Here is a 21,463-nt window from a genome sequence, read left to right as displayed (position 1 = left end):
CTCTGTAGCCTTAGGCAGCTTGTAGGCCAACTTAGAATTCCTTTCGTTTCTTTTTCGTGTGTAAATTAAATCTATACTTCCAGTTTTGAGAGGAGGAAATTTAAAAATGAAACATGGCACATGAAATTGCTATTACGAGTACTTTACATTTCAAAAGAAATGTAATAGGCATGAAGTCAAAAGAGCAGAAAATGTGTGCATTTTGTATTGGGGGGTTATCCTTTGGGGAATAATTCATTATATTTGGGGGGGGGGGTTGATGGAAGAATACACTTCATGATCTTCTTTACACATCTAGACAATGAAACATGGAAGATATGTGAAGTGCTCAGTTGCTTTTTCCACCCACTGGAGAACAGCAACTTGACTGCTGAGAGTCTTTTTTGGAGTGTGGCTAGTATGGGTGGGGACGCTTGCACCTGAACGCAAACCTGAGGAAGCTGTATCAATAGTGTTGTTCTTCAAGAATGCTTAATCTTAATATAAATCTGGAAGGGGAAGGCAAAATTCATTTACCATAGAGTCAGCAGTCAGTATTTATGGTGTTTTTCTCTATTCTGCCAAAGTGCCACTCTTAGATATGCTGTGGAGGAGTACACTTTCCTTTTTCTCATGAGGCATATAGATATATACACACAAACTACACATGCACACACACATGTACAAACACAAAAATCTACTGTCTTGAGTTTTCTGGCCTAAAGACCAAAGCAAAGGTAGTTGTGATGAAAGCTTTTTCCCACTTAATGGGGAGATTGTATCATATGAGTGACTGAGAATGATTTGTTTTTTGATATAAGTTGAAGGAAATTTGAGACCTGCGGGTTTTTTCTTGATTTCCTAGGAGTATAAAAATAATAAGAGCTGGGTAGGAGAATCTGTAATGTTTGGCTTTGGCTTTGCTCTGAGAAAAATAAACATTTTTTTTTTTCTTTGGGAGATGGAATGCTTAATCTTTGCAGAACAAAAGGGCCATCTGGGAGGTGAAACTTTGCTACCTCCTTTAGGCTGAAAGGGACATCAACTTTGAAAGTCAATTAAAAAAAAGTTTTAGCTTTGTTGGGGATACTTGAGAAGACTAAATTATTCTTCAAAATCAGATTGGTCACTGTCTGGTTTCTTTGCTTCGAAGACCCTTCAGACAGCAAGCATCTGAACAGAACTAAAAACATCACTGACGATAGTCTAAATTGTTCTAGTACTCATACAAGTAAACAACCATAAGTTTTAACGTGGCATACAGTCCAGCCTTCTGTATGACTTGATCATGAAAGGATACATGTGTCCTGTACTAACAAGCATATAAAAACTTGGCCCACTCCAAAGTCTTCTGCATTCACAACCTCTGACTGAAAGTATCTTTGAAAAACAGGCTGGTGTTTAATTCATGTATCTAACTATAAACTTAGTGTTTAGCATTAGCTGTTGCAATGTAATAAATAAACAACAACACAGTTTGATATCCCTTATCTTTGCTTTGCCCTCCTCAGAATATGAGTTATGAAGTTTGCTATGCCAAATAAGAGAGGGAGGTAGAGAATGGGGTTAATAAGTGAATGGCAAATGAATGAATTGATCAGCGTGTTGGCAAGTTGGGACTCTATTGCACTGTATTTTGTTCTTAATTTAAGTAGCTTTAACCAGTTAGACAACTGGGATGCTGCTTGGTTACTGATGCTCAGCTGTGTACTTATAGTGCAATTAGCAATTTCCTGCACCTTGTCTGAGGATTCACATGCGTAATTGTGGTATGGTTATTTTTCAGTAACAGTAAAATATGAAAGTCTTCGTAATATGACCAAAGGCTCTTATTTGCATAATTACTATTCACATTGTTTTTGAACAATGGTCTAGTAGGTAAGTCATTTTCATTGATTGACTGAGAGCCATTTCAGCCACTTTATTAAGAAATAATCAGAATGATTCTCTCTGCTCTGGTTGTCTACTGCTCACAGAAGTTAATGTCCAGTCAGGCTGCCCAGTATTGCCCCTGATACTAACTAGTTAAATATTTAATTTTTCTTAGTGATACTTGGATACCAAGCAGAACAGAGCCTTTCTTCCTGAGCAGACATGCCTTAAGGAGGTATAATACTCTCTGTATTTTGGGGATAGGTGTCCTAGAGCATGAATTACTTATCCAGTGCTAATGGAAAACTTGAATCTTGGAATATTTTTGGTTGTTTGTTTTTCTTTCCCCTGGAGGAAATAGGCTTCTTTCTCAGATTTCCATCATTTGGCAGAAACATCATGATGCATACACACGTGTAAGCGTGCGAGATTTCAGACCTTTTTTCATTTGAAATGAAGAGTAGGACTTTCCAAATGTTTGGCAAAGCAGAGGGGAAAAGAAAGGGACAGCCACCTGCCCCTGTATTGTCAAGAGATGGTTAGGGCTCTCCAGTGGGAGACCTTAGGGACAGTTCAGGTTTTGAACTGCTCGACAGCGATTTTGTTTTGCACGTGGCAGCCGAGAGCCTTGTTTTTCTGGCTCTTCTCTAGTCTCTCTCTTGCTTTGAGCTTGACCAGAAGTTTCTTTCTGTCCTTGCTTCTGAGTAGAGCTAGCAGGTGAATAAGTAGAAAAGCATCGGATAGTTTAGCAGGTGCTGAGGTACATGGGTTGGCAAGTGGTGAATCAATGAAAAATTCTTGTTGGTCACACGAGCTTGTCATATTGTGTTTTGCCTGCACGGCCAAAGGAGTAGTAAAGCCAGTAGCTGTTGACGTAGTCTCAAAAGTAAAACTTTATTCAATTTCTAAGTTGCAAGGTTTGGTTTCTAATGCTCTGTAATGCCACAAACTGTACAGAAATGTGCACGTGCATCAAAAGGGGTTAAAAACAGAGACTTGTTTTAGTTCTTTTTTAAAATGGAAAATAAGACTCTTCCTAGGGATAAAACCCTCCCACAAATTTTAAAAGCTCTAACATCAGAGGGAATTTTAGCTAAAGTGAAGCCAAGTAATAAAAGCAGTTTAGTTGGAATTTCTCTAAGCGATAAGCTTTTACTGTTTTATTATTGATTGCCTTTAACACCTTCCTCGCACCTAGGAAAGCAAATACTTGATTTTCTGCTGAATTAATTATTCACCTGATATTTCTGAATAATCTGTCATAAAATGGTGAGAAAGATTTTTACCATCTCTGTTACAGAAAGGTAGAAAGCTGAGTAATTTGTTTAAGAATTTTTGAGTTATAAATGAATTAATTTACAGATGTGTTTTATGAATCTCTCTATACAAACTGGACTTTTTAAAGTTTTAAGATTTTCCAGATAGTGTCTGTGTCACTAACCAACTTTTGATTTTTATGTTTATGATAAAGTATGGCCCTAAAACATTAAAATTTAGAGCAGATAATTATTTTTCATATAAACATGTTAGATACCGTAGGTGAGCTAATTTTGCTCTTAACTAGATTAAAATGTTATCTTCCAAGTAACATATATTTGGTACATTTAGTGTCTATTAAAGTATCTCCATTTTTATTATAATTTATAACTTATGTGTACAGAGCACATTTTGTCTCTCAAAGAATTGTAGGGGTTTCATTAGGCACTTGAAGTCTATAGTTGCTCTGAAAAATCACACCATTTTTTTTAGAAGCATAGAGTATACACTGTTTGGGGCTTCCATGTTAAAAATACAATTAATAGCAATGATAAATAGAGGTTAATGTATTTATAAAGAAAGAATGAATGGAAAAGTGAACTCTAACCTGCTCGAAAATTCCCTGGGATTTTCAGAGACTCCTTTCCTAGTAAGGAAAAGGAAATCACTCCAAGAGATCTGGGCTTTAACAAATGAGTGTGTCATTTTGGCTGGCCCACTGGCCTGAACCACAAGAGCTGTCCTCCCAAGGTGGTGCTAAGGGCTGGGGTTGGGGCCCGGGGCTCCTGGAGTCCCGCACAGAACTGCTGGAGAGCAGGGACCTGCCTGCTGTTGACGGACAGGGGATCCACATGCAAGATCATGCCTGGCCATACCTCCAAAGCTAGGGGGGCAGAAAGACGTGCCTACATCCACCGAAGCCCTAGCTCCCGCTGTCCTTTTCCAGCGGAGAGCATTAGCCCTCCGTCTGGTTTATTCTGAGACCCAGGACTCCATTTCTGCCTGCAGGACCTGTGTGTGTGCTTGTTTTGGCCATATCCTCTAGTAAGGTTAATTCACTCATTTCAGGGAAGTATTTGATTTAGGTCGCTCCAGACTCAATGTGTCAATCTTTCTACCTTGAGGACTGAAGGCATTTTTTTAGCACAATAGAAGGACTATGCCCTGAGCGATTACAGTATATCTGATTGATTGGCTGCAATCTATAATACTGCAGGTATGACATTATCCTCTCTCCATAATGCTGTTCTTTACGAGTTTAGCTGAGGTGCAATCTCATCAGGGACTATTTCAGTGCTTTGTTTCACTGAGCTTAACCTTAAAAATGCGTTATTGATTTCCTATTTAAACCACAGTTTTGCAAACTGCAATAACTAGACAAATTTATGCTTATTATAAAAATAAAATAAATATATGCAATAAACAAACATGACTGCTCATTACATGTCTTGAACTAAGTTATATAAATCATAAACCACGTAGCCAATATACAAGTATGATTTTATTGTGATGTGGAGCTAAGACTAAGGTAAAGGGGGAAAGTTTGTTTTAATTGTAGACACAAAAGAAAAATAAAGAAACCCACTGCCTTTTATGAAGATTGACGATATTGGGCGTAATATTTTCTGAAAAATATGTATTTTATTTTAATTAATGTTATTTTATCTGAACCTTAAAATCATTCAAAGCATGCTGTTGGGGAAAAGCATAGTATGATGATGTGATTTCTACTTTAAGTTACATCACTGCTAACTGAAATGCTAACTGAAAATGAATTATGATTTCTTATGGACATTTTTGTCATCCAAAGAAAAGTATACTGATGTTGTAAATAAGCTTTCAAATATTCATGACATTTTGCATTTTGTATTTTAGATTGCATATTTCTTATATTTTTTGTAATGCTGGGAGACAGGGCATGTATGCATGAACAACAGAGCAGAGACAGAAGAAGACTTGCCTTTAATTTATGAAACTAAAACAGATACTTGCACGACTGAAATTATGAAAATATATTCACACCAGCTAATAGAAGCCCACTCATCTACAAGATTGGGGAAAAAAAAAATCAGACAGCTATAGACAGCATAAAGATATTTTCCCATTTGTATAATCCTCACACCCAGTAATAGAAAATTATTGGAGGTTATGTCTCTCTTCTAATATATTCTTTTCTTGTCCTTTTATTTTAAAATTCAAAGGGCAGGAAATGAGCTGAAAGGAAAGTTATTTTTATAAGTATGAATTGTGTTTGTTTCTCTGGACAAGACACAGAATGAGGCTGCCGTAGTAAGTGCCACCAAAATGAGTCTTTTATTTCCTCCTGCACCAACTCGTCTGCTGTCTGCATTGGGCCATAAGTGCTGGAATTCATAGCAGGCATCTGTTATAAAATTACTCAATTCGTTAGTCTTGAGTTTGGGAAATATACAGACGGCGCACAGGAGAGACTTTGTGCAAAATGCCTTCCTTTTACCATTTCTGAAATGCTTTTACCATCTTGGCGTTTAATTGCTGACTTGGGTGGGAACACTTCCACTTTAACTGGAGAGCGAAAGGTTTTACCTGAGTGAAAGGTTTCGCGAGGAGAAATGAGCTATTTGCAGCGCTGATATTTGGTGAGTTGTCAGGAAACACATCTGGTTTTGAACAACAAAAGCCAACTGAGGATTATGTTGGCTGAAGTAATTTATAGATGTCTGTGCTCTCCGGTCAGAATTGCTGTTGTCAATATAAACACAGCCTGTTTCAGTCATTGTGATGACCTGTTTAGCAAGTGTCTGCTCTTACACTCCCATGCAGTAATGGTGGGCAAAACAAAGGCAACTGTCAGCTTTAAAGAATAAAAATATAAGCTCTAGAGTTACTATTTTTGATGTTTTCAAACCCATAAAGGATTTTGTTTTCTTCATCATCAAAATCATCAAAAAAGGGTCATAGACCACTTAAAACTGCTGGGCATAACAGAACATACATAGGTAGGCAAGACCGAGTCAAAACCAATTATGAAGAGACACAAATTACTAAGCATAAGAGTTGTTTATTATTAAGCATGCTGTTAAGCATTGCAGTATGCCTAGTGTAAAGTAGGTGATATCAGAATATTGAGAACCCTCAACTGAATGTTAAAACAATTAAGAAAATTGATGGGTTATCTCTCTGTCCTGTGCTGTCTTTGGGACTATCTGTTCATATTCACAAGATTAATGGCTTGAAACTTATTGGGCAAAACTACTGTCATTTTCCCTGAAGAGGGTGCATATGAAATTGCATAATTCAGTACTGTTAGAATAAATCTATTAACCTTTCAGAAGACTGAAAATTTAAGATTTTGGCTAAAAATAAAAATTGAGCTATGGATTTCCATAATCTATTATGGAAAAGAACATCAAGGATTAAATGCTTCTTAATATTAGGGTGAGGGAGACAGAGAACTTCAAATATATTTTATCCAGATTGTAGTAATTGGAGATGGGAGACCAATATTTTTAAATGTCTAAGTTTATACACCAAATTTATATTAATTGTATCATTATATACACAATACACAAACCAATACGACCTACATACATTATTTTGAATTATCTAGCCTTGAGTTCCTTATCTAACTTTAGTATATATAAGTAGTCTTTGTAGCATAAGAAGCTGTAATGTATTGTATTATATCTATTATAATCAGTCTGATCAATAGCAGTCTTTTCATATTAAGAACTTAAGTATGTTTGCTAGCTCAAGTATTTACAAGAATTCTTGACAATTTGGGAAAAACAAGAAGACCTTAAGGAATAGCAAAATGGCTTATTGCAGAGCACTTTAAAATGTGCTCACATTCATTTCAGTCTCCCACATTACATATAAAATTATAAATGTCTTTGACTCACAGTATGAGATTTGTAAATTCTTACCTTATAGATATTGTTAATATGTTGAAAGGTCTTGATGTGTGAGCCTTTCTGTCCCTTCCCCACATCCCATATATTTATTCTAAAAGACATTGAAGGACAATAGGGTGAAGGATAGTTTCTTGATTGTCCATGCTTTAGCATTGACACTGATAGATAGTAAAGGAAACTTCATGTTTTTCTGAGTCATTTTATTTCTTAATTTTAACTGATGGTTAAAATGCAGAATTACATTATATTTTTACAGAGAAAAAGGGAAATTCCCTGAAATAAGGAGTCATTTTTAATCTGTAATGAAAATTTCTTTGAACTTACTTTAATTACCAAGTGTTCAATGAACCAAGGAATCTCTTGCATTGACTGAATTTTTTTTTATAATGAAAGTTTCAGCCTTGTTTTCTGACAGTTATCTCCCTGATGTTCTCATGCCTATTTGTGGGTTAAACATGATAATTTCCCATGCAGAGGATGATGGTTCAGTGGCTTATATTTAAGTCATAAATGATCTGCTATAAGTATCACTAGTGATGACAAAGCTGATACAGTAAGTATGTATAACTAGTTGTAGATAGGATCAGTTTTTTGTTTTGCCCTCACACAGAATGTTTTTGTATAGTTCATCATTTACTTTCTCACTCAACTCTCCACGTTAGACAGCTGCAATTTACTTTTGGAAGTATGTATCATTTGGTTTTGTTATGTTGCCCAAGCCATCTTAGATAATCACTTTCTTATATACTCAAAAGCCAATTGCTAAGGTATGTCTGTGCAGCTATAATACTTTTATTATTGTAGTGCTCAGAAATCCCAAACATAATTAGACTCCTCTCCAGTGTTAGGCACTTCATAAATATGAGACCAAAAGAAAGTCTGTACTATAAAGAGGATGCTGTTTATTGGATACTGGTATAGTAGGTATAGTATATCACGTTTTTTGTGCTGTGACATACTTTGTGTGTCAGCCTTGCTATGAACGTGCTACAAGGACAGTCATACTTGGAGTTCAGGAACATCATTCTCCTTTCCCTTTGGTTTTATGTCAGTAAAAATTCAATAGAGTATTCCAGATTCACATTACTATCACTCCAGATATCTACAGGCATAATTGACATCAGAATTGATTTCTAGCTCGGTGTAGAAAATATGGCTGTGCAAATAGCTGTTTTTTGGTGGAGGTGGGATGTCTTTGACAGTCGAATCCAAAAATCAGAGCCTTAACCAAATTCATATTATTCTTGCCAAGTTGAATAATTAGTAACTTCATACCAGCCAAAACATTTGACCTGAAACACTAGGATTTGGCGAATTTTGTAATAGAATTACAAAATAGAGAGCTAAACTCACCTTACTGCAGGAGAAAGGCCGGCATCTGCCTGTCGTCCGTTAGTTCGGATCTGACAGTTCTCAACAGCGGATGACACCAATCCCCCAGAAATACTGAGATTCATCTTTTTTCTATTTGTACCCGTATTTCTCATATTTTATGAGAGCGCTCTCTTCATGAAGCTACAGAATATTTGGGGTTGGCAATAGGGTATTGGTTCTCCATGCCTCCCATTGATGATGATCAACTTCATATGAAAAAACACCGAAGGAGGGACTGAGGTTCAGGATGTTCAGCCTCATGAGGAGCTGGAGAACCATTCTAGTTTTTTTCCCATGCAACGATTGAAGAATAACCACGTAAGACCTTGTCATGAGTCCAGCAGTAAGGTCATTTGCCTAGCAGATAGAAACAATGGCTTTTCCACCACTGGGTGAGCCAGCTGGCACAGATTCTCTATGTTCCACTTCCCAGACAAATTTCATGGCTGATGAGGTGGGACCTGCTCAATCGTTCTGTGAAATCGTTTCAACTCCTAGGATGCACAGAGTGAGAAATACTCTCCTTGATAGTTTGAGGTTTCTAAGCTATTCACTTACAATTCTTCCCCCTGCCCCCTCATTCTGATGTTATTAAGTAGTTCCCACCTGGACCCCTCACCAAAAAATACAAGATGGACAAAAGCAGAAAAAGGAAGTATTATGTTTTTTTCCAAGATGTCCAGATAGGTTGTGAAATAGAAGATCATCAAATTCACAAAAATCTAGAAGCTGATCAAATGGGAATTATTTAACTAAATACCTCTGAGAATCTCAGCCTAGCTGATTTGCCTAACATCAGAGAAAGAAACTGTATCAAGGTGAGAGATGAACTAAGGTTTTCCAAGTCTTGTTACCATTCCTTTAACCACAGGTTATATCAAATACTTTTGGAGTTAATTTTAAGAGATACTAACAGCATAGACATCATTTTATTCTGTTGCTGTATTTTCTTATTTCAAGATATTGCAGAGAAGTGAGGTTAGATGGTCAGCTATTACAACATATCCACGTTTATAGATCTTAGCTGGCTTTCCATCTGGCATGGATCAACCATTTTACAGTACCGCCAAATTTTTTTCAAACCTCTTTACGGGTAGGAAGATGGTTGTTCTACATTAGCTGTTGTTTCTCATAAGCAAAAGCATTCTCAATGCTGACAGATTTATGATTAAGGTGGCTGCAGAAAAGTTCCCACCATCAGTGCATAATGGATGCTTTGTCAGTAAGCAATTTGCCTCCATTCACAGAGGGGCAATTATCATCTTTGCTGGACTGAAGACAGTTTTGAGTGCTTCATGGAGCTTTAGTGTTTCTTGCTAGTCTGCATGCGACAGTAGCTCATCTGATGTCTGATCCAATGAGACACCTCATGCAGAATTGCCTTTCAAAGACTTCTCTAAATCAGGTCTTAGGGATGTATTAGTGAGCGGGGAGGATGTATGGCTGTCCTCTCCAGCAGAAGGACTAACCTTTGCTGAGCTTGGTAAGGTGACCTATGTCTGCTGTGCCATGGCTCTCTAAATAAAAGCTCTTGCAGTAGCAATGGTATGCATCTGTTTTGCTATTCCTGCAACACTGATTTGCTCAGGTTGTTTTGAGGACTGGCAGTATAATTCAGGTCACTGATGAAATTCTTGCAGGAGCACTGTTTAGGCCGTATTTTTGTTATTCTCAATAAATAATATTAATAATGATATTTAATTCCTCATTTGCATTTTATGAACTATTAAACCTGCAGTCTTTGGGGCAGAGTAAATAGAACCAACATTTCTTAATTATCATGTTTTAACATGCGTGCTGCTGGGTCACATTGATCTCGTTTTTCAAACTGGTGAAATGAATAAATGGAAAACATGTAAAACCTTAGTGTATAAAACAGTCCATGTGGCTAAACTCATTTTGGGGATTTTGTATAAGGCTTTCTCTCTGTAGTTTTTTCCATAGGTTTAGTCCCCAATAGTGGTGCTTAAATCCATATGAGGTAGACTGAAGAAATGACTAATCTTGAAAGAAAGCAAGATCGAAAAAAAATCTGGCCTTCTGTACTTTCATATTGTATGGGAAAGTGATGCATTAAGGGTGCATATCTGTGCACAACTCTTACTAGCTAAATATCCCTTTCTGAACATCAGAGGAAATAATTCCTAAAACATTTTTAGGGAACATGGTACCTGCCTGATGGCTACATGTTCTGACTGGATTTCTAAATCCTTATCTCCTAGCTCTCATAACAGTTTTCCAGGCAAAAGGATATAAGGTTGCTCGATTTAAATGTATAATGAACATATGACAATGTAAAAATCCCCAAATGGGTCTGGCTTCCTGGCTGGAAGCATAACACATAGCTTAAAAAGAAAATGTAAACCCTTAAACACACACCAAAGCAAACACCAGTCTTAGCCTTTGAATTGCTATGCAAATTCCAAGTGCGTTATTAAATATAATGTATCAGGCCACTTCTACTAGGCTTCCTCCAAAGCAGGCAGTGAATTGTTGGGGAAGGAGAGGAGGCAGGAGACCCTCTGTCTCAGTCTCCTCCTGCTCAAGTTTTATGTAGCAGAAAGCTAGCATGGGAACTAAGCATGTTCTCAATAACTGGCCTTTACACTGACAAGCTTTAAATTAAAAGGAAAAGAAAATCTTCACGATGAACTCCTTTGCAGCAGATGAGGGTATCTGTGTTGCAATCCCATACAGCAACACCTGCTAGCCTCCCCTTTTTCTCTGACCCTCCTGTTCATCAGCATCTTGAAGCTTTAAGTATGAAGCAGTGTTAGCATCACCCTTTCCTCATTCTGCAACATAAATTTGGAAATCCAAGAGACCAGGGATCCTAGAGAAGGGGTTAAAGTGCTAGGTATTTTGCACTTGGTTACTAGCCTTCCAGCCAAAGGGGAATTGTTCCCCTTTCACTGAAGTCCTTCAGTGTCTTCACATTACCTTTGGTGCTGTATAACATTTTAAAAGCTCCCTGACTGACAGACATGGCCAGAGGCGGAGATCTGCTGGGAGAACCATAATGTGCAGAGCTTCCTCAGCAAAGAGCTGTGGTATAGCAGTTCAGTTGAATGCTGCGTGATTTTGAGGTCTCCGAAGCAGGGCAGACTATCCCACCACTTTTTTATGTTGTTTATTTCTAACTCTCATCTGTGCCTAGCCAATTCGAAAGGGTAGTTAGAGTTCTTTTTTGCTAGGTTGTATAGTTACTGTGATTTTGCTGTTAAGAACTAGGTACGCATCCTGCAATAGTGGATTAAGAGAGGCACAGGAGTTTGGAAGTCTTGGAACTGAATTATGGAGGAACGCAGTCGGAACCTAATGTGATGTGCTGTTGAATGCGTTGAAGAGGGAAGCACAAAAAGTAACATGAACTGTTAAATAAATAAAGTTGTTGTTAACAGAAATACATTCCACATACGTATACTGATACTGAGTGTGGTTCTGCAGTGTGGTGTGGTCCTGTGTGAGTGTAGGTCTGCAGTGTGGGTCTTTGCTGGGATAAAATCCAAAGAATACAAAAGATATTGCAAATGGGATCTTTGAAATCTGCATTGTACCTAGGAATATTTTACTCTAGATGGCAAAAAATTACAATGCATTGAGTGCAAATTGGGATTTTTTCTTTTTTAAAAGGATCATGAGCAGATAGGATTCCTTCCCTCCATCAGATAGCAAGCTTTAATCCTTTGTGAAGGTAGGTCACCTTCACTGGATATATTTTCACCACATTTTTATTCCCTTCTTTTTTATTAAGATCCAAACATAGCCTTTCTAATCAGAATGGGAAAGCTTGTTCCATATTTAGGATAGAAACTGCAGTTATTTTTCCAGTTGCTTTCTTTTTCTTCCTCAAAACTTGTTAGGTTTTCCAGCCTCCCTATTATAAATCCTTTCCATTTAGATACTTCAGCAAGTAGCTAACAAATAGAAATTTCTATGCTCTTTATTGTTATAGATCATCATAATATTATTCATAAGGAAAATATAACCTTTGGCGGTGTTTGCAAATGAGAAAATATATATGATAGGTACTTCACCATGTCTTCTTTACTGAAGTCCATGTTGCGTAATTGACTTTTAAGCAGAACTCGTTATTGATTTGGTGGAGACTTTTGCTTAAAAATCAATGGCATGATATGGCCCAAAGAAAGTGGTGAATTGCATAGTGATACAAATTGTTTTTTTTTTTTAATGTAAAATGCATTATCTATCTTAAATCCTAGAAGCAGTATTTTTTGTGCCTGACAAACAGCAAACCATAGTGTAGACTAGCACTTCATTCCTAGGTTGTAAGCTTTAATGAAACAGAATTATTAATTTATTCTTAAATCTTCAATCCACAGATTTGCTAGAATAGAACTATGGTTTATAGAAGTGTTGGTTGTCAAAAAACACCTTCAATCCTCTTCAGTTCAAATTAGTACAACATGCAGACTGCAGGTTGTCCACCCATAACGAAGAAGAAACATGAAAGGGAAAGTGTGTTCATCAAATAAATGTCCTGGGCCTCCTGAAAATCTGAGGGCTCAGTTTAAGCATTAGGAGCCTCCTGAAAGCTGTTCTGTCTGTTAAAAGAAACATCAGTAGCTTAACTAGTGGGGAAAAGTTAGCACAAAAGTCTGTGCATGTTGCCCCAGTACTTGCTAATGCCCACCCAAAAATGAACGTAGCTGTTGTGTTTCCATTTATTGACTAATTCTAACTTCTAGAGTAGCTGCCTTCGTTTCAGCATGCGCTCTGTAGACTGAGCAGTCTGCACAGTGTCTTTAGCGTGGGCTGGGTCACTGGATTTTTGGATTGTATGAGTGCTCATTTTCACCAGTTTTTATCACCACTGAATTTGATGCAGAGATGCAGATGACAGCTGTGCTAAGGCTTCATTTTATTGAATACAAAAAGAAAGCATCTCTCTTAATTATACTGTGGCTAAAAACACAGTGTATTTCTCCAACTCTTTTTCTGTTAAAATGGTCTCCGCTGGTATAAACAGAGCAGTATGGTGGTATAACAATTCCTTTAAGGGTTGGGTTTTTTATCTGTTTTGTTTTGTGTTGCTCTTGGCGTTTGGCTGCTACAAGGATCACCACAGTTGTAATTGTCACCATGATGTGATAGTTCTGTCTCAGCCCTGTAGTTAGTTAGCACTGATTTGTTTTTAATCTGCGTACCTGACATTTGTCAGTATAAATGAGTATCATTGTCTTACCCTACTGGTTTGCGTGTTATTTCATTTTCTACACTGACTGCAGTTCCATCATTTTCTCCATATCAGGACATCATTTTTTTTTATTTTAAGGTAGTCCTGAAGAGCAACATAGCTATTATTTTGATGCAAGGCTTGTCCTGAGAAGAGAATTCCGGTCATAGACTGCATATGGCGTGTTGGTAACTTTGTGCTATTTAGCTGTATGGGCACTATTTCCCATTTTTTAGTTCCCATGGAATTCATACACATCTATTCTCCCGAGACCAAGTTCAGTGTAACTTTGTCCATGTCCAGCCATAGTAAGGGGATTCTTTCAAGGCACTTTTCTGGAAAAGCATTCCAGCTCTTGAGAGCGGTGTAGAAGAGTGGCTTCTCTCGTCCTCTGTATTTTCTGTGTGAATCCAGAGCAAACACTTTTGACATCGCTTATGTGTAACAGTTTTGTTTGATAACTGGGTCGTACAGCAAAGGCTATGGTCTTGTCTTCAGAGAGTCACAAAAGTCACGCAGAGCAGAGCCAGAATGAGGTATTTCTGTAATAACCAGACAGTGTTCTAGAGCAGCTTAGTGCTACAATCAAAATAGTAATTGTTTTTAAAACTCTGATTCTTAATCTTTTCTGTCTGTCTCTAGAAACTAACTAGGTGTGAGAATTTTGATGAACGCTTCAATGTAATTTTATGTAATTTGATGTTGCCATGTAAATCTCTTTTATAGGTCCCTTTAGATGGAATTTAATGCGGCAAAACCCTTGTCATCAGAAGGATTAATGCCTGCATTAGCATTTCCGCAATAAAATCAGAAGCTAAGTGGTGGAGGCCAGAGACACCTCAAACCTGGATTCCTCTGCTCTGCATTAAGTACTGGAGTTTTTATTACTTGCTGTAGGGAAGCTGTTGCCAATGCTTACAAGGAACTGCTTATCCCTGCTTCTCTGGGTCCTGTTTGATGGAGGTCTTCTAACGCCACTGCATCCACAACCACAGCAGACTTTAGAAGCAGAGCCAAGAGAAAATGTTGTCCCAGTGCCAGGGAGGAGGTCATCTGCCCAGCGAGTCAAGCGAGGCTGGGTGTGGAATCAGTTTTTTGTGCTGGAGGAGTACATGGGCTCCGAACCTCAGTATGTGGGAAAGGTAATTTTTCACTCTTTCTTTAAAAGTTGAAATGACACAGACAAATAGTAAAATGTGCTATAAATATGTGCATGTTTCTGATGGAACAAATCTTCTTCAGCAGACAGTAGTTCTGTCTGTCCATCTCCCCACCTTCCAGCCTCCCCATAGCTATTATAGGCATTATTATGTTGTTTATCTTATTTCCTTATCCTGGTTTTGGAATAAAAAAAAAAATCGAGAGTCCTGAAATAAGTCCATGGTGCACAACTAACTTTTCTAGAATCTACTGTAATGTTGTATTTTATTTTTAGCAACAAATGTCAGACCAATTTCAAGGATAAGATTTGAACCCAGAAATTTTTAGCCCAGAATGCACAGTCATTTCTGTGATCGGTAGGATTACTCCAATTGGTTTTCAGCCAACAGAGATAACTGCTTTTTGCTCTGTTATTTTATGCCTTGGTATCATTTGCTTCTCTTTTTGATTGTTCAGACTCTTTTCATGTATTTCTAATATGATTTATTGTTTCATAATTCAAACTCTTGCATTGTAGCTTTTATTCTCAGTGCACACATATGTACAGCCACACTTGCACAGAATGTATACAGTTCTCGTTCTCATTTTGTGGCCACTATTTCTTTAACAGTTTGTAAGTAATTTGACAGCCTGCTTTTTGTGTGTATGTGGTGAGGGGAATGAATTTAGGTAACAGAGTTTTCAAAAAGGAAGGCTGATAATGAGACCAGAACAGAAAAGGTAGCACGGTATATATTATATTAATGCATGTTATGTATAATTTTCAGTTTGAGTGGAGGCCCTTAATAGATGAAAATAAGAGGTCAAGGATTCATTTCCTGGGCCCCCAAATGCTAGAGGGTGGGTTCAGGTTCACTTACAATGAAAATGAGGCATCATGCTTCAGTTTCTACCTTAATGTGATATTTTAACTCTCTGGTTTTAGTATAAAGGCTGGGAAGGAGTAATTTTGTCTAAATATAAGTAAAATTGCCTGAAAATTAATTTCCCCTCCTGCCCGTCCAAGAAACTCTTACAAGTAGAGGATGTATAACTAGAACAGCAGAAGACTGAATGTGTTTCACTAGATGATCTGACAAACCAGCCCAAAACAGACTTGTATATTATAGATTCAGGCATTAGTGTTCAGCACTAAAGCATATTAGTCAAAAAGATCTGAAAAGCCCTGTGATTATATCACAACGATAATGTGGTGAGTCTGTTTTACAGTCTGCAGAAGAAAGGGAGATCACAACATGATGAATTGCATCTTTGTTACTTCCAGAGGTTACAAATGATGCTTTCTCTAACACGTCTTTGTTCTGACCACTAGCTAAAGATGCAAACACAGACTCTAATCGCATGCAGTGCTGCAGCGCAAGCAACACGACTGCTGTGCTTTTTACCTCAGAAGACAGAGACGTTATCACTGCACCACTGTAATTCATGCGTCCTTATCCCTTTGTAGGCTGGGTAAGCATTTAGGGTCAATTGTAGGCTGCCAAAACCACATTATTTTTACACAAAATTGCCTATTATCAATACATTTTAATTAATAAGTAACTTCAGAAATAACAGGATATTTTCATTAAGAATAAGGCATATCACATCACAGGTATGTTTTTAAACCTGAAGGTATTTTTAAAAAGTATTTCAAGTTGCTGAAAAGACCTTTTTCCAAATATGAGGAAAGAGATGTAATTGCACTGTAGTATACATAACAGTGATGCTTCTTGAGTACTTATGATATACTTCAAGAAAATGTGCTGCTTCTACCTACTAATAAAATAAAATACAGAGGGATCTGCCTGGTGAGACACAAAATAATTTAGGATATGTAGTTAGTACGTCCCTAACATTAAGTCAGAAAATCTGTTTCCAGAACATGAAATCCATTCCAGATAATCATTTTCTGAAACTGTGTTTATTACCTTCTAAACTTCCATTTGATGTTTATTCTAGCTTATTTTATCTGTATTAACCATTTCTTTCAACTTACCTGAAAAAGAACCTGCCAGTTTTTGGATAAGTTATTCTTATCTCTTTAAAGAAAAAAGAAGAGATGTTGGTGATATTAGCAATTTCCTCTGCTCCTCCATATGCTCTCAAAGAAGGCAAAGCACTGAATGGAAGATGTTCTTCAGAGAAATTATGCTGTTAAATCCTAGAAGGTGAAAATAACGCCCAATATAAATTCATAGCCATCCTTAACATACCAAAATACACCGAATGGTGGCTAATCAGTATCTTTAGATTTTATGTAATCTAAAAAAAAAAAAACACTGAATTTTTTTAAGATACGAAATAGAATCAAGTTCCTGGTTGATTGCAGAAATAGCTGTTTTATTATTATGATAATATAATATTATTCTACAACAATATATATACAAACTAATTCTTTCCATAATATGACTGTGTTAAATCTTAAAGTGATATTAAGTGTATTAAAAACTGTAGGTTATTTCATGTGACCTGGACTTACAGTTTTTCTATTTTCTTCTCCCAGCCATGATAGCAGGGCACAATATAGTGACAGGTGCATTGGCGTTTATATTGCTTATTATAGAACTGCAGCACTAACAATGTCACAGTAATTTATAAATAGGAGTTTAATGCGTCTATTAAATCAGCTGACAATTTCACTAAACAGTTAGGGATGACTAGTTAATTTTGGAAGCCACCTGGAGGAGAACACAGATTTACAGCAGTAATGTCGGCTGTTATCAGCCAACACACTCAGTTCATTTTATGTCTGTTTTTAGAAGACTATCTCAAGAAGTGTCAGGCTGCAAATCAAAATATAGTTTAGAAACTGATGGGGTTTAGTCTAGATCACAGTTGGAGATCTTGAAATAGTGCTTCATGTTGACACATTTAAAGCTGAAAATAAAAAAAAGTAATCTCTTAATATACCTTGACCATTTAACCTGAATGTTAAGTCAAAGGTTTGGAAATCCTCTGCTTATGTATATGGAAGTACCGTAAAAATCCAACAGGTTACCAGACAAAAGGTAGCCCCCTTTAGTAGACATCCAGGTATTAGACCTAGGCTAAAATGTGAAGTTGGAATATGGTGCTACCATGTGACATACTTCTGCAAGTTGGAGGGATTCTCTAGAGAAAACCTGGAGGTACCTATTTTACTGTGCTCTATGTGTTTTCTTAGTACTGTGAAGCTCCATAAAATACCATATGTGTAGGCTAAGATTAAAAAGTTCATAGTTCTTTTTTGTGCCTTAATTCTTCCAGAACAGTGAGAGAAATATCTGATTGTCTGATCCTCAGGCAGAGCCATGTCCCAAAACAATTTAAAACCACTAACAAGGTAGCACTTTTAATTTCTCTTACGCAGGGACAGTGAGGTACAGCCCCGCCAGAATTCTACAAACCTTGCTAAACTCTTTCTTTATTTTTCTGTTTTAATAGTGACATGCAGGGGCAGCTTAAAAAATTGAAGGTTCAAGAGAACAAAATATATGAGAAGAGCAATATAGGTTCGTCATTATCAAGATAAGACAAGGCAAAAAGTGTTAGTTGTTATACAGGTAGCATATGTCCATGTATATATGCATGCGTTTGTATGTCTGTGTATATATGTAGTTCATACATATACATATATTCCTAATGTTTAAATGCATTACAGGTTTTTTGGTGTGTTGTACACCTGCACAGTAGCTCTTAGTGGGGAATTTGGCTGGCTCTCCTCAAGCTTGCAGACGAGCATGCGGTAACTTGTGCTGAACACAAGAAGGGGTACATAGCAAAACATTACAAAGTCCTTTTCAATGTAACAGTCACTTTTTTTCTGTTTTCCTGCATGCAACAACTAAATATTCTCAGCTTGTTAGTATTATCTTGCCAACGATTCACCTATACTGTCCTGTTTTCTGTGATTTTGTTCTCTCAGACCTCCATTGCTTTATCCATGCTCACACACATATATGTACACATACATCTGCTACAGAATTTTCTGTTGTGACCCCAAGCAGCTGAAAAGCATTATAGCCACCAGTGCCTTATGGCAATATGGGGTGCACATAACAGAATGGTATTTTTTGTCTGACTCGCTCTTGAGAAGTCCTCATCTTGCTCAGACATTTCCCCATATACAAAGGCAGAAACGGTGCTGGTGAGCAGCATGCAGAGCAGTTCTCTGCTGTGTATCTGTGAGCAGAGCAGAGAGCTTTTCTGGTGGTTGATAATTTGTCCACTGCATCTGAAATATGAACACAATACCCATTTATGCATTTTGTAGTGGATAGATTTTAATAAGATGAAATGTATGTGGATCACTTTTTTCAGGTTTAAAACAGCATCATTTTCTGCATGCACACTCTGACTGCACATTCTTTTCTCTGTCACGTGGATGTCTGGATGACAGGGCAGTCCAGGGAGGAAATTCTGCACTGCTTGTGCAGGATCTGTTCCGAGGCAAACAAATTTGCAGTGCTGTGGCACTCGATCTGGTTTTATTCACAAGCACTGAGTTAACTTGAAAGGAAAAAGATAGAATTAAAGAAAAATAAATATATACACATAATTTAAATGCTACTGACCTTTGAAGGAAAAAAATAGTCTAAGTCTCTGTCAATACCTCCACCCTGATTAATCTAATCTTTTTTAAATTATATTTCTGCAAGATTTCTGTTAGGAGAATCATGATAATGTTTCATTAAAACTGTCACAAGGGGTTTGCTAGCTTTTCAGATTCTATGCCCACAATCAAAGCAAAAGTGCTAGAGACCTGTATCACTTCCATTAGACATTTGCACTGTGCTGCCTTCAAGGAGATGAGAGTTGTTACAGGTACTGCTACGGGTAACCTGTTAATTCACTCTCTTGAGAAGGACATCACAGTTACTCATTTCTGGATATTTTTAATTTGTTGTAGTTACAACAATGAGCTTGTTCAGCACATGTTAACTCATAGCAATTTGTATATCCACCTCTGTCTGCAGGCATCAGGGTGAAATTCCTATTGACCGTAGTGAGCCTTAGATGGTAATTTAAGGTGTAATCAGGCAATTGCACATGATCACGTTAGTTTGGCTTACCAAATTAACCGATTTCTCAGCTAAAATGCAGAACCAGCTGCGCACATGTGAAGTAAAATGAATCCAATGAGATCTAAGCTACTTGCTCTTATTCAGCATTCCAGCATTGTGAGATGTGTGTATGAGATCCGTTATTGCACCTCCCTGGAAAAGAGCAGTAATTTTTTTTAAACTTGGTTGCTTTTGATTATTTGACCTTACCCTGCATGTTTCTCTTCACTTTGAAACATCCATTCTCCCATCTTTCTTATTAGCAGTCCTCTCCCAGGTATTGTTTAATCATTAGCCGAGTATTTACTGTGCATATTTTCAAGTAAAATTAATGTGGCTTTAATTATTTATCTTTAAAATGTTCTAGAAAGCATCGCTTGATCCTCACGTCATTGCCTTCCCAAACATTAACTGCCTAATATTGCCACAATTTTACAGATATGAAAACTGATGAAAAGACATAAAATAGCATGAAAGTATAAAAGGAATCAGAACTGGGGGCAGAACTCTGCACTTCTTGTCTCGCTGTGTTGAGCTGAGACCATTTGACTTTGTCTCTCTCACTTACTGTTAGCTAGAGAAAAAAGTGATGACTTTGAAAGCTTTATATCCTGTATATTGCATAAAGTGCATGAGACACAAAGCAGTTTTGACAGCTGCACATGAAATTGCGGGATGCAGGTAGAGTCATGGAAATGCAAAACTCCCATGAGTAACTCAGACTTGCATTTAATGTTTACTTTTGCAAGCTCATCTTTTTACAAGGTGCGTAAAGACCCAGTTTAATTGTCACGTGTCGTAGAGATGAGCAACTTAGATATAACAGAATGCTTCTTATTGATCCAGTGACTTCACTTATTCATTGATTTACTTCAGGTAGCTTATAGTGGGAAAATTAGAAGCACAAATACTGGTAATAGCAACACCTTCTGCCTGTGGTTGTAGCATTCATGAAAATTATACGACGTATTTGCAAATCAAACAAAGATGAAAACTCTGTTTTCATTGTTTGCGTGAGAGGAGAAAGAACGAATTCAGGATGAAGACCAAAATAAAAAGGAAGGATCAACTTCTTGAGTTGTAACCCACATTTGAGGAGATTTAAAAGGTGGTGACCATTGTTCTTGACTGGTAGGGAGGTCACAAATAGAAATAGTTAAAACTCTAAAACTCAGCTGACTGCATTGGCCTAGAGTTCAGACATCAGTGTACGGAGACTGAAAGCCTGTGGAGATGCTCCTTTTAGTATGAAAGTGCCAGCTCTCAACAGACTTCTACACACAACTGAGTAGATGGTGTTAATGGCGCCAGCATTTGTCTGTAGTTTATATTGTCACCATTGACAAAGAAATGTAAAAGAGGTTGTAGAAAGTAAACTGGTAAGGAAAAACATTACATCTACTGTAGTTTTCTTTTGAATGTCACTACTGAAATTCAATAATCATGTATGAGTATAAAATAACATTTATTAACAAAACTCAAGCTTAAATTTATTTTTCAAATAAAATCTCAAATATCCTCAAACAAAAACATTTTTCTAGCAAGAATCAATCAACTTTTCTCTAAGCATACTTTTCAAGAAAAAGAAAGAACATTTTCCAATTAGGTATCCAGCACCAACCTATCGGAGAAGCAAAAGTGGAAGAAATGCATCCAGTTTTCAGCTAATACAGTTCACATCCTTGTGTGCAAGTTATAAATAGAAA

At 37.1% G+C, this 21,463-nt stretch overlaps 1 protein-coding gene across 2 annotated transcripts in view; it reads left to right on the top strand.

Annotated features, from left to right (window-relative positions):
- Positions 1-21,463, top strand: part of CDH12 (cadherin 12) — a 791,024-nt gene that overhangs the window by 615,797 nt on the left and 153,764 nt on the right. For both annotated transcript variants that reach the window (XM_064506878.1, XM_064506879.1), the window contains one exon: positions 14,299-14,714. In XM_064506878.1, the coding sequence (XP_064362948.1) occupies positions 14,484-14,714 (231 nt within the window). In that variant the 5' untranslated portion in view covers positions 14,299-14,483. The remainder of the gene's footprint in view (positions 1-14,298; positions 14,715-21,463) is intronic.

Source organism: Dromaius novaehollandiae, chromosome 2, assembly GCF_036370855.1.
Source record: "Dromaius novaehollandiae isolate bDroNov1 chromosome 2, bDroNov1.hap1, whole genome shotgun sequence".
NCBI classification, from domain to species: Eukaryota; Metazoa; Chordata; class Aves; order Casuariiformes; family Dromaiidae; genus Dromaius; species Dromaius novaehollandiae.
Note: the sequence above shows the minus strand (reverse complement) of the source record. Positions and strands in the feature narration are given on the sequence as shown.